Below are 13,501 nucleotides of genomic sequence, written 5' to 3' on the forward strand. Positions count from 1 at the left end.
AACAACTCGCTATGGCTCTCTTTTGTGCTTAACTTTGCCTTTCAGTTTATCGTTTATTTTGTTTGTAAATGCCACGGTTCGTTTTGTAGTAAGTAGTAACTCGTTCTAAACAATTAACAGTTTTCATTTTATAGAAGTGCGTGCCTCGATACTCGTATCAACGTGTGCACAAATCTCGGGAGTGGAGTGCTTCGATGTGTTGTGTCGTCTCGTGCAACATGTGTAGGAAGGAGCAGCAGCATCGCATCTGGGAGCTGGCAGCTGGGAAGTCGTCGATTCAGTATAAGCGGAACGGCTTCGTGTGGACGGCCTGGCCGGGCTTCTTCTTGGGACCCGCACTCTTGGGACGCTTGGGCTCTGAGTTGAGCGAGGGCATGGACACGGATAGCACCAGGCACTCGGCTGGCAGGGACATGGACGAGGTCAGTGTGGTGGCGCGTTGTATGCGTGGCGCCTTCCAGTACTGTGGGGCGGGAAGGGAGCATAGAATAGGCAACATTTTAATTCGATTCACACACGGATACACCGCTGAATGGAAAGCTGAATAGTAGTCGAAAGTCATTAGCTGGATTGAGATGAAAACTTACAATTTGTTTTAATCAAATTTATTCAAAAATAGTTTCGATTACCAATGCATCCAATGAGGTAGAGATGTGTGCTCGTGCGTGGCTTTGTTGGAACGCTTGCGTTGCGTCGTGGGCGTGGCATTGCCAAATGTACTTAAGATTCTCCAAATATTTTACGAGTATTGTATGTCTATCTTATATTTGTGGCTGTTGAGATTCAAAAAAACTAAGTGCAGCAACGCCAGAATTTTGGTAAATGAAAAACGTTTTTTTTGTCTGTTTTATTAATGTTTAAATTTTGCCATTGATCTTACATTTTGTAACAGGGTGTAAATAAATTGTGAGAATGATGCGCTTTACTAATAAGATACAAATTAATAGTAATAATTATGCTTATAAGTGTTTATTTCGGTTCGGTTCTGTTCGGTTGAAGTTCTGTTCTGCTTTTTGGGTCGGGCTCTTCGCAAAAGTATCTAAATTGCATACAATGAATGGATTGGGTCATAGATAGGTCTTGTATTATTCGAGTACGAGTAGTTCAACTGTTCAACGTCAAGTGGGGTTTTAAGTTTACGTTTACTTTTAAGTGTCGTTCAACATTTTCAACTAAGCACACAGGTTATGATTTGATTTCTTGTATAATTCGCTTAAATATTTAGATACTTTTATGTATGCATATATAAATGTCTATATATATTTGTATGTATATATATGGGGGTTTTTCGTAATACATTGAGATATATAATTTATGTCTTGTATCTGTATGATAAAGAGTGCACTGCTCAACTAGTCAAATATACTCTTGAATCTTGAATACCGCTTCTATGTGATGTGGGTTTCTCGTGGTGGTGTATCTCAGTGCACATCTGTTGGAACCTAACCATATCGTATGATACGGCGGCTCTCTCATTACATGTCTGGTTTTGTGGTGTGTGATGTGGGTGTGGAAATTAATGCATATTTTGCATCGTTCTTGCCAATGTGTGCGGGCATTTTGCATTTTGCTTAAGATTTACTTTTTCAAATTAGCGCTTGTTCAATATTCAATGTTCGGTTTGGTTTCATTTGCTTTATGTAGATATATTTGCAAAGAAAGGATTCAGCTCAACCTCAACATGCATGTTCGGCACTTAGCATTTAGCTTTGTTGATTTAAATTCTCATCAGCGCCAGAAGCCGTCATGGATGGTAGTGGACTCTGCGTTCAAGATAAAAATATAAATGTGAATGCAGATATAATTGCACAAATCAAAATGGGTGGGGGGAAACTATTACAAACATAAACCGAAAGCCTTGTTAGATCATGAGTTGTTGTTTGGAATGGAGCGTGGAAAGAAAGGGGCGGAGTCGGGGCTGGTCTGGGCTGGGCTCTGGGCCGAGGCAAGCAAATTTGCACATGAAACCGTTTGCGGGGTGAATGGATGGATGTCAAATCAGATTTGAATCTGTTACTAACGGAACGGTTAGTCTATCACAGCACTGTTAAATATATAGGTATAGGCGCTATCTATCTAAGCAACGGACACATCTCAGGATGGAACACGCAACACGCCCATTCACTTACGGATGGATGTCTTTTGATCGATGATCGAATGTTGCTAGAGTACGAGTACGAGAGAGTGTCTAACTCTCAACCGTAGACCGTAGATAAATAACTCTAATGGACGTAACATGTATACGGATCTCGAATTAATGCACTTAGTTTCGTATATGACTAGCCTAATAAAATTGGTATATATATTCCTATAATAAAACGAAAAGAGAAACATTAAGCCACAGAAATTAAGAAACACACTTAATAATTCATAATTAATTGGAATTTAAACAGGATGTAAATGTATGTATGTATGTATGCAATGTGTGTGCTTGTATCTGTATCTGTGTGTGTGTGAGCTAAGCACTTTTGTTGTTAGATGATTTTTAAATGCTGGGCAGCCTTTTCAAACACCGTCCTCAAGGTCAGAGTCTCTGGGTTTACGGGGAGTTCTTTGAGCATTTGCGGATCAGTAATTATGTATTTGTTGTTTAAAATTTGTACTATCCTATATAGTATAAAATTGCTGGCCATTTTTGCCATAAATAATACTTTGTGTTAAAGGATATACTCTATATATAATACTAAAGGAATTAACAAATATTCCGCCCTCTCAGACCCAGGGGCGGCACCCGAAAGCTGTTGGTTTTTATGTTTTGGTTAAAATTCAATTGAGTTTGGAACGGATCAGGACTGCCGAGTGTCTGCCCCTGGGAGAGGATCAGCTTATATTATGTATAAATAAATATACAAATTTCATGGGTTTAGTATAGCAGCCTCAAACCGATGGAAAGGTGTATAGTTATTGGGGTTTAGTGTACAATTTAAAATAGAAACTCTTGCAAACTCATACGAGATATTCGGTCAGAGCTTTTCTTAGTTGAGAGTTGAACTGAGTTTAGTTTTCCGTTTGAGTCTGTGTGTGTGTTTTAAGTAGTCCTGCAACAGTTACTGGTATTTGGCCTTAGGTACAGTACGAGTAGTTGATGGATGTCTTATTGTTCGTTTTTGGTTGTTAAAGCTATGTATGCATAGGGGTATCGATTTGATTGGTTCATTTAAAAAGCGACTCGAATATATTGTTACACACACAGTCTGAGTTACAGAGGCCGAATTCTAGATGGATCGTTGCAATCAAGCGCCCTTGCGCCTCAAACTGCGGTTAGGCCGGCGGGTAGGCAGGCAGGGGGGCGCAAAACGGAGAGGGGGGAGAGACAGAGAAAGAAAGAGAAGAGAATAGTTTAGAGAAATGCACGAGAAATGTGGAACGCTTTTTGCTAGCAATTTTGTCATCAATTTGATTCGATTCGCTTTGATTCGATCGCCAATGAATCTCAGTTTGAGTTTGAAAGAAATTCATTTTTAAATGTAAACATAAATTAATTCAAATAAAAGTGAATGAAACCCATTGGAAATTATCGAAACTAAATGAAGATTTACACAAAACTCAAAAGAGAAGAAAAGCCCACCCATATTTCGAGACCTGAAAGTGCCAAGAATTACTTAGAAGTCCAGATAGATGTTAATTTTCTCATTAGTTATTGATTATTGATTTGATTTGTACAATTGCGGAATCGTTTGATCAGTTCTCTGAAAGCGGTTATGGGTGTAGGTGTGGGTAGGTGTTTCGTGGGTGTTTTCTGGTTTTTTGGTGTTTTCTTGGGGTGGGTGCTGTGGGGGTGCTGACAGTAAAACTAAAAGGTGTAAACCACAAATGCAAAGTAAAAACAAATTACATAAAAATGAATTTCTTAAAGTTAACACAAAATGGGATATATCCATAGTTTATAGAGTACACTTTTGTTGAATACTTTCAAGTGGTGTGCCGAAAAAACTAAAAATGTAACACGAAATAAATCAGGTTGAAGGTTTTTGGTGTAATATTAAAGGTTAAATGGATCTCGCTAGTTCTGCGTCTAATTTAATTACAGAACAGCATTATGGGTTGTCTTATGTACACGTAGTTTACCTGTGTTGGTGGTGTTGTCAGTGCAGCTGAGTGCTCAACATTTTTCAAATAATCCTTATCATCGAAAATCTTCTTTTCGCCGCCACCGGGCCTGTGCTTTACATTATCCAAAGAGCCAACTTTGCTTTGTGCCTTAATTTCTACCTTTTGCGTTTGTATCTGAAAGGTAGCACCAGCAGCGGCAACGTACACAAGAAATTGATTAGCAAAAATACACTTGAAATTCGATTTGGATTCGGTAGCTAAGGGGCGGGGGTAGGTATTTGGCGAATTTTGACACTGCTTTGGGATATTGTTTTGGACACACGACGACACAACAATCGAATTGGGTATTGGATGGTAGCCAATCGAGGACACAACTGAAATTTAGAATTTTCAACACAGAAACAGCAGAGCACAGAGAACGGAACAAAAAGTTGCTACAATTTCTACTTGGGGGATAATATTTTGCGGTGCCTTGAGGATATCCAAAATTGTGGGTGAAGTGTACAACAAAAATACCAACAAAATTATGTAAAAATTATGCAGCTAAACTTGTCATACAATACACAGAGAGAAAATAGAGTTATCACGACTACTTACTTCCTTGGGGTTGTTATCCTTCAATACGGTTGTTAAATGGTTTAGTTAAAAGCAAAAATTATGTTTTAAATATGTTTTCGGTTCGTTAAAATCAAGTTGAAACAAATAATAAAATACAATTATCAATTTCGAAGTTCTTCAGCTGAATGTTAGGAACAAAACAAAATGCTTTCCCTACCATCCATTTATTTATTTTACAATGCTAACCCAAATCGGAACGGAACTGTTTAGTCAATGCGTCTCTAGGCTAGTGGGTGTATTGTATTGTGTGTCTTGTTGTGTTTAGTGTTACCTACCCAAAAGCTATGGGAACTACTCCTCCTCCTCATTATACAAATTCTCATCCAGGCGCTCGCTGCTCATGAGGCAGGCGCGTTGGTTGACAATTTTGGAGCCCTCGCCATAGATGATGTTCATCTTTCTATCGTGTGACATTCTGTTCGAGTGGCTCTGGAAAGTGTTTCAGACTTTTGTACATCGTTTACACGGATATGTTTGATTGTGTGTGGAGGGTTTTTGTTAGTGTACACCGAAACGTTGTAGAACACTTGCAGCATGCTGAATTTTACAACTAAGAGAACTTTCCCCATGCATCTTCCCCATCATGCCCCATGCCAGTTGCTGTTTGTTTTCTGTTTGCTGTGGATTGGAGGAGCAACTGCATGCCAGACAGAAAAAATCGTAACAAAACGAGAGTCGAAAGAGCATCCAAAAAGAAACGAAGTAAAAGCCAAAACAGCCATCGGAAATCATACTTAAAGGCTACAAAAAACAATTGGAAGAGTAATCGTACTCGCGGGTCTCTGGGTCAAACTTAAATGTGAAAATCGTAGAAAAGATTTAGGAGCAGGAGGACACATACCTTGATATCACCGCCGCCTGGCTGATATTTCACGTTGTCCTTGGAGCCGACCTTCGGCTTGGCCTTGTCCTTGAAGTCCATCTTCAGGGTCTCGATCTTCTTATCGCCGCCGCCGGGCTTATAGGCCGCGTTCTCCAATGAGCCAATTTTCGACTTGGCATTCCACTGCAACTTAGTTGTAACTATCTACGGATTTGCGGTGGTTTTGGTTGGTTTGATTTTTGTGGTGTTGCAGTGTGGTTCAAGAGAGGTGGTGATGGTGATGGCGTGGGTGTGTGGGGTTCGACGGTTTGCAAGTTTGTAAATAGATACAAGGTAGAACCATTATAAGCCAAAGTCAATTTACGCAAAAGAGAGATACATATCCCAGCAAAACCCAATTGCAGCCGCCAGTCAATGTCAGAGTCACGCCCAGCTCTGGAACACCGAATGGCGGATATGGACATATGGTTATGGGTCTATAATGCTACAAAAGGCAACGGAATTATGTTGCTAAGTGTCGCTGTGGATTGGTAATTGCATTTCCTACAACAAGATACAAGATACCGTGCTGCTTGCTGCCGATTCCCATCTAAATGGGATGCGTTACATATAGGAATACTCGAGTAAGTTCTCGAATCGCAAGTCGAGCGTGAAATTGAATTTGTTTTTGCCAATACTTTTTACATTTTTACTTTACGTTTCTTTTGGCTAGATCTAGATTTTGGTTTCCGATCAGATACTTTAAAGCCATTTGTTGATGAGAGAAATTTACAGAGATTTTTCATGAGGATACACATCAGTCGCACGGTACAGAAAGTCCCTCCCTGTGGCTCAGCCATCCCCAACATACCTTCTTCTCGCCGCCCTTGGGCATGTACTTGTCGTTCTTGGCCTCGATGCGTGGCGCTGCCTTGATGTCGATCTTCTTGGACTCGATCTTCACGTGCCCGCCGCCCGGCTTGTAGGTGGCATTGTCCAGTGAACCGATTTTGGAGCGCACCGCCTTCAGGTTCGGCGAAGGCGCATGTCCAACCTGTACCTTGTTCATTGGAACTGCGAGCGGGGATTAGATTATGCGAAAACATTTGATTTTAAAGTTTAATTTGAGTTCTTACCTTTCTTAACTGGCTCGGGTTCTGGGGTCTTGAGCAGCAAGCGATTCTTCGAGGCGCTGCGCGACTTCGATGCGGATTTATTCGAGGGCGTAGCACTCGGTGGACGCGAAATGCCCGACTTGTCAGCCTTCGATGAGGTCGATGTGGGCGTCTTTACCGGGGAACTGGGTGAAATGGGTCCGTTGCGGTCCTAACACAATACAGAACACAGAAACAGAGTCACAAAATGGCAAACATTTCAACTGAAATTTCGTTGTTTACAAGAAAATATTTGGAATCGGCCAAGATGACGAGATGCATCTTGGGATTCACCCGAATGGGCACTCTGACTGGCACTCTGACCACGTTCATCTCTTCCTATGCTGGGAACACACTGCCAGGCTGGCCAAAGCTGTCAACGTAATGCCATTGGCATTTATGACTAGACTCTGCCCGCTGCCAGCTGCTTGCTGCCTGGTGATGCCGATGCCATTGTGGATGTGGTTGTCGAAGTCGGTACGAAGGACTTATAGTTTATGCATTGTTTTATCGATTGTCGCCACTTCGTGTCGTATTTTGCATACATATGCCTAGGTATTTATAGAGACAACAAGCTACAGTCCCACCACAACAGATACGGAATACTCGTAAATATTTGTGTGTGCCCGCAGGGGCAGGGGCGGGAGCCCCCAATCCGCGTTTCGTGTTCGGCACTTATCTACTCTACGGGCACAGATATCACCAGGCCAGGCATTATTTACCCGTAAATCGCTGTTTGTGTTTTTTCTTTTTGGCAATACGTAGAGTAGTTTTTCCCTTACTTTTGGTAAAGTTTTGTGCCTCGCACCTGTGTGTGTGTGTGTGTGAATGCAACACGAAATTCTCGTATATTGTTTGAGTTTTTCTTTGCGGGTTTTTCCGGCGCGTCGAACTGCCGTCTGCCAAGACAAAACTTAGTCTGAACTTTGGCGTCAACACACACGAGGCGACTTTGCGGATCTTTTGGATCCATCCACTCAACTGTGGCCCCAGCACAAGTCGGGCCATAGTACTCTATGATAGCTAATGGAGCGTGGAAGCGGTGACTGACTGACTTGCCTTTTACAGATATTTATGATTTGTGAACGCAGCGAGAGACAGACAGACACAGAAAGCGTAGACCAGAAAGAGAGGGTCAACGGAATTTAATTAATTTGTCGCCAGTTTTCAGTTAATTTCCTCCCAATTAATGGAGACGCATGGCATAAGCGACTCACTCACATTTATGGCCTGGCCAAATGCTTAACTAGTTCATCGTTCGGACTCACCTTCTCCTGTGTGGACTCATCCACGCCGCTGTCATTGTCGCCTTCTGCAATGAAAACGAAACAAATTAATTATGCTAATGTCACGAGCTTTTGGGGGGACTTCCGCTGAAATAATAAACTGGCAAATGGCTTCACTTAATGGTGTTCCCACTCGATCTTACTCAGAGCAGGCCCCTTGCCCTTTCGCACTTCTGCGATTGGTGGTGGACTCGTCTCGAAGGGTGGCTCTGTCTCCTCCAGCAGGGGCGAACCCATCGGATCGGCCTTCATGTTGTATGTCTTGAGGGGAGTCACGGCTGGACCCATGATCACGTCATCGTCATCGTCGTTGTGTGACCCCATTGATGATGGTGGGCGAAGCTGCTGTGGCGGTGGCTGAGTCTGAATGTGTGGCTGTTGCTGCTGCTGCTGCTGTTGTTGTTGCTGCTGTTGCTGTGGTGGCTGCTGTGGCTGTGGCTGCATCTGTTGCTGCTGCATTGGCTGCTGATTGAAGGTCGGTCGGTACGGCGCCTGCAGCGGCTGGCCCGGTGCCGGACGAGCGAATGTTGGCGGCGGAGGTCGCTGCATATTCTGCGGGGGACGTGCACCCGGTGGCATGCCAGGTGGCGCTCCAGTTGGTGTCCAGGGAAATCCGCCTGGTGGCCGTGGAGGTCCTTGCCCGGGCGGTGAGAGTGGTCCTCCGGCATTGGGCGGACGAGGCTGCTGCATACTCAGCTGTGGCGGCATGCCCGGCCTCATCTGCGGCGGACCCATCAGCAGATTGCTCTTGCTCTCTGTGTTCCTCAGCGGCGGTGGCATCTGCCTGGCCCCCATATTGGGCGGTGGCATGGGTGGGCGTGGCCCCATGCCCACCATCGGCCGAGCACCTGCAAAGGGCGGACGCTGCTGCGGCGGCCCCACTGGCGGACGCATCTGCGGTGGCAAGACATAATTCTGTGGTTTTCGCACGTACTCGGGATTATGCTGGGATGCTGGTGGTGGTGGGTGCTGGGCTAGGGAGTGCTGAGGGGTGCGTTCTTTAGCGGTGCCAAAGCTGCTGGGATACTCAGTCATGGGCGGTGGAAGTTGCTGCTGCTGCTGCTGCTTGGAGTAGTCAATGTTTGCCTCATAGGCAGCACGATCCTTGGCGTACTGCAGGGAAGTCTCGTAGCTGGAACGATTCACGCTGGAGGAGTACTCCGCATTCGGCTGAGGACGCAGCTGCTGCGTTGAGCCTCCACTTTTGGTGGATAACTCTCTCGAGGAGTAGCCATCAATGGCAGCCTCATAGGAGGGACGACGATTGCTGGACGCAGGACGTGACTCCTGGGTCGTTGGCTCGCTGACAGCAGGACGCTCCTGTGATCTCTCGTTTGCCGTGCCGTACATCTCGTTTGAACTTATCGCCTGCGGTGTCGGTGCAGAAATGTGCAAGTGTCGGGTAACCCAATACCTGGCAGGGCTCCAGTTTCAACCGGAGCAGAGCAGCAGCACCAAGTGGCTCATATCATTTGCATATGTATGGCCATATATCCTGTGTGCTTGATAGTGCTGTGGCGGGTAGAAGCTACAGGATAACAGTACCGAGTGTGCTACATGTGCATAAACTTATTGCGCCGCAGGGGAGGCCAGCCCAAACCCACCCAAACCAACCATCAATATATTCCATATTGAGTGGAACCTTTCAAATTTGATGGCTTCTTTTTTGCATTTGTTTACATTTTACGAGTATTGTTTTGGTGGGCTCCGTATCCTGGCGCTCAGTTCGGTTACCAATAGGGAATTTTGTCATGCATTTGTCGGTTGCCAGCTGTAACGTGACCCAAATTGTTTTTGTGACTTATTGATTCAACAAAAGTTTCGGCAGGTTCTAAGCCCCCCAAACGCTCTCGTCGGGGCAGCCAGACCACGAAAACGAGAGCAAATCGCTGTTTGATTTGTTTCACAAAGGGTTTCGTTCTCTTGTGGCTCTGACATGTCTGGCAATGATGTATGCAAGGTCACCGATATTCTGCCATAGTAATGGCATCATTAATATCCCAGTTGTATTCAAATTATGCTCCCTGACAGGCAATTCGGTGGTGCATAAGCAATTGGGTGATATTTCATTTCGCTAGCTGGGGGGCAACTTAAGTGCAGCTCGGATAGGTTTAGCTCTAGATTTGTATTACGACTTTCACTCACCGCATCGGTATCACTCATATCGGGCGGAATGCTCAGGCTGGGACTACGAACTGTGGCTGGGTTCTGGTTCTAGGCACTACCTGGCAATAAACTTTGTAAAGAAGCGAAAACAACTTTTTTTTTTTTGGGGAATTCTCTTTTTTCTGTTTTTGTGTGTTACATTTGACAGGGAAATCGATAAAATTGCACAGACAAGCAGCGTGGCGAGGCCTTTATTATCCCTTTAAATTGCTGACTCTTGGACTGCTCCATGGAGCAGCACGTGCAACACCCGAGTGGCAACTAAAGCGGCAGCTCGAACTTGTGTCGAGTCAGGGCCCAGATTCGCTGCCACTTCCTGGCCATACAATATGCCCAAACAAAAGAAATGAAATGAAATGAAATAAAGTGAAATGAATGTGAAGAAGGAAGCAAGTCAACTGCAAATTAGGGCCACAATGATTTGTTTCTCTTGGCTGACATCGACATCGACTCGACTGAAATTCCACACAATGTTCATGTCAACCGCAACAAACGGAACGCCAAGAACTGTCATTTGTGGCCAAATGGTCTGGGCCAAATTGATTATCAGCGGGGGGAATGCCAGTGGCAGTTGCAGTACCATAAAAAACAAAACCCTCGTTTTATTTGAGGTCTTCTAAGCATGCTTCCGTCGCCTTTCAATTAGATCCTTTGCCACAAAACAAAACATCCTTTATTGTTAACAAACTTTGCCTGCTGCCAATTGAATTTGTTGTTGTTTGCGGAAAGTTGTTCCCTTCCGCTTGGTTCCCACATTGCAGTTGCGATTTTTATCGCAGTCAGGACTCGTACTCGTACACGGACACGGACACGGACATGGAGCCATTATCAATTGTTGCGGTGTGCCATAAACCAAGCGCCATGCAATTGTATCGATTTTTCTAGCCAGAGGGCAATAACTTGGCCACGTACTCGTACCACAGGCCTGCAGCAGGGAAGAGGCTAATGCACTTTGCACTTTGCGTTCACCGCAAGGATGAGGTCGGAACAGCTGCAGCACTTCCAAGTCGAAGCACACACAACACCAAAAAGAGACCACGCACTGACTTTAGCTCACACGTTGATTTGTTATTAATATTATTATTTTTTCTATATTTTATTTAGATATATTATTTATCAATTTCCTTGGGGAAAATATCGCGATTCGCGGTTAGTCAGCTCTGACTGCGTTGTGTTTGGCGCGAGTGTTAAAACTCGACTGCTTTTATTTGCTTTGAAAAATTTCGAATTACAATACTTAGAATTTGTTTTGATGCCAGCCTAGTATTGGGGGCTACTCTCTCTCTGTGGGGGGTAGGGTAGGGTTGGGGCTCTGCTCGTAAACTTCTCGGGGCGCATAAACAGAAAGTGTCCTTGCGCAGTTCAAAGAGCAGGCAATACCTTAGCAAAGTCAGCGCAAAACTACAGGCAGGACGACGTGCTCAGACGACGCCTTTGCCTTATTCTATTGACATACAAATTTATTAGTGGGGCGCCGGGGAAAAATGCAAATTCAACACGCCAACAATGAGCAAAGGGGGGAGCACTCCCCTCAGTATTTTCTGTGCGGTAGCTTTGATTTTATTTGCAGATTTCATTTGACTTGATTAATTTAATGGTTTCTACGTGGATCGGTGCGCATTTGTGCAATGCTCAGCTAACGACAATCAAATGCAAAAGTACGAAAATACACAAGGATTCAGGGGGAAAATAGCTAAAGGCACCGCCTGCACCACCACGCACCGTGTAATAATATTTATTATGAGCATTCCGAATTACTCAGGTGTTGTTGTCATAGGCTCCACGGTTGCCCCTTTAATTGTTGACTATTTAGAGGCAGACAGCACGCAAGATTCATTCCCCTGCGCTCCGCCCTAACCTAATGTCTGCACATCAAAAGTAAACTAGCGACGAGCCAGCAACACTCACATACATACTCGTAATCGTACTAGTGGGAGGGTGGTGGGATAACTGTTCCTCGTTCCGTTCCTGCTTGCTAATTCGATTGTCAAGGTTATGCGCGGGGCAGACAAAGAGAAGAGTTTACTTTGGCTTAGGTTAGGTTCTGTACATAAAGGGGGTAGGGTAGTGGGGCTTGTTATGCACATATGTAGTCTCGTGTCTATGTAGTAGTATCTGTAACTATTTCTGCAGTTACTGCTTTGCGTTAATTAATTTAAATATAGACACAACATACCATTAGGTGAAGCCATTTCAAGTTGAATTGTTAAATATATTCCAAATATCTGCAAACGAGTACATACCTGAAAAAAGAGAGATATTTATATATTACTGCTGGTTTGGTGAATTTAAGATATTTCCCTAGTTACTATGTTTACAAATTGGTTTTCTGAGTGCTGACAATCTAACTTTTTAAATTTTCCCGCTTTCCTTAACTAGAGACAACAAAAAGAGTACGATAATGTTATCGAAATTGCTTTTACACTCTGACAAAAGCTGACCGGTATGAGCGTTGAGCAACTAGTTATCGATAGCTACGATAGTTAGTGCAGTGCTGTAAAGCACGTTTTTTTGGCGTTCAAGTGTTTGAATTTGAATTTCAGAATTGAAGTTAGTTCATGACTCATGCAGCATCAGCGCACAAATGGAGCGTTTCTCTCAGTTATTGCTGCTGCTAAATCTTCCTGGTTAGTAGATGTAATCCTACATATGCCTAACTGTACGCTTAAAAGTTTCCCCCTGCTGACCCATAAAAGGGTGAAAATCTGTGGGAACATTTTAAAGATACGAGAAAACCGAGAACATATCTTACAGATTATCGCAACTGCATCACATCGTATCATTATTGCATTGAAATTAAATAAAATTAGCCAAAAAGCACACCCCAATTACGCTGCCTTTCACTTAAAGTTTACTTTAAAGAGAGATAAAACTTCGAGACAGAAGACCAACGGCACGCAAACCAAGGCCACCGACTGCCCAACATAGGGGTGGTTGGTTGCTTCTTTTGCCACCCCCATTTGATTTGTTTTTGTTTCAGTAGCCGCTGAAGCTCTTTTGGCGTTGTTTTGCTTTTATGTTTTGAGGGATGCAGCCGGTATCCATCGGCATGCCCTCTTTTTGGTTGGCTTCCCCCCACCGCACGGCAGCGGACACTTCTGTGTGCGCCCATTGATTATTCTGTCCAACATTCCGCTGCGACTGCGGGGGAGGAATTCCTCATGTGGTTGCTGAAGCTCAAGCCGAAACCAAAGCCTGCCTCGAACTGCGCATGTTTGAGGCAGACGCGACTATTCCTGCTTCTGCGACGCAAAAGATGAATCAGAACAGAACCCAGAGGCGAGCAGAGGTCTGCCCAGGAGTGGAAGGGAAACCCGTAGAATGGAGTCAGAAGCGCAGCTCATCAATTAATCAACACCTGAATTTATTGCTTTATTGACTGGGACTAGGACTGGGACTAGGACTAGGTTGGGTGTCCCAGC

At 44.2% G+C, this 13,501-nt stretch overlaps 1 protein-coding gene across 2 annotated transcripts; it reads right to left on the bottom strand.

The window, feature by feature from the left end:
* Nucleotides 1-54: 54 nt before the first annotated feature.
* LOC117896188 (basic salivary proline-rich protein 2) lies at nt 55-10,091 on the bottom strand. 2 transcript variants are annotated; one of them, XM_034804275.1, is made up of 10 exons: nt 10,059-10,091; nt 8,057-8,807; nt 7,896-7,939; nt 6,610-6,799; nt 6,345-6,547; nt 5,513-5,698; nt 4,651-4,668; nt 4,069-4,227; nt 3,190-3,255; nt 55-463 (listed from the first exon to the last, which is right to left on the bottom strand). In XM_034804275.1, exons 1-10 carry the CDS (start codon nt 10,074-10,076, stop codon nt 278-280), a joined length of 1,821 nt encoding a protein of 606 aa, XP_034660166.1. In that variant the 5' UTR covers nt 10,077-10,091; the 3' UTR covers nt 55-277. The 2 variants fall into 2 exon arrangements, with proteins under 2 accessions (XP_034660166.1, XP_034660167.1); XM_034804276.1 differs by lacking the exons at nt 55-463; nt 3,190-3,255; nt 4,651-4,668; nt 10,059-10,091 and adding an exon at nt 1,559-1,763 and having other exon boundaries at nt 8,057-9,175.
* Between the last annotated feature and the right edge of the window lie 3,410 nt (nt 10,092-13,501).

This window comes from Drosophila subobscura, chromosome O (assembly GCF_008121235.1).
Source record: "Drosophila subobscura isolate 14011-0131.10 chromosome O, UCBerk_Dsub_1.0, whole genome shotgun sequence".
In the NCBI taxonomy this organism is placed as follows: Eukaryota; Metazoa; Arthropoda; class Insecta; order Diptera; family Drosophilidae; genus Drosophila; species Drosophila subobscura.

Excerpts from the sequence above, each read along its gene's own strand:
- LOC117896188 (XM_034804275.1), bottom strand. Across the intron at positions 6,548-6,609 it reads ACCCGAGCCAGTTAAGAAAG|TTCCAATGAACAAGGTACAG; the intron begins GTAAGAACTCAA and ends CCCCGCTCGCAG. Across the intron at positions 3,256-4,068 it reads TGACAACACCACCAACACAG|TTTGAGGCGCAAGGGCGCTT; the intron begins GTAAACTACGTG and ends GCCTAACCGCAG.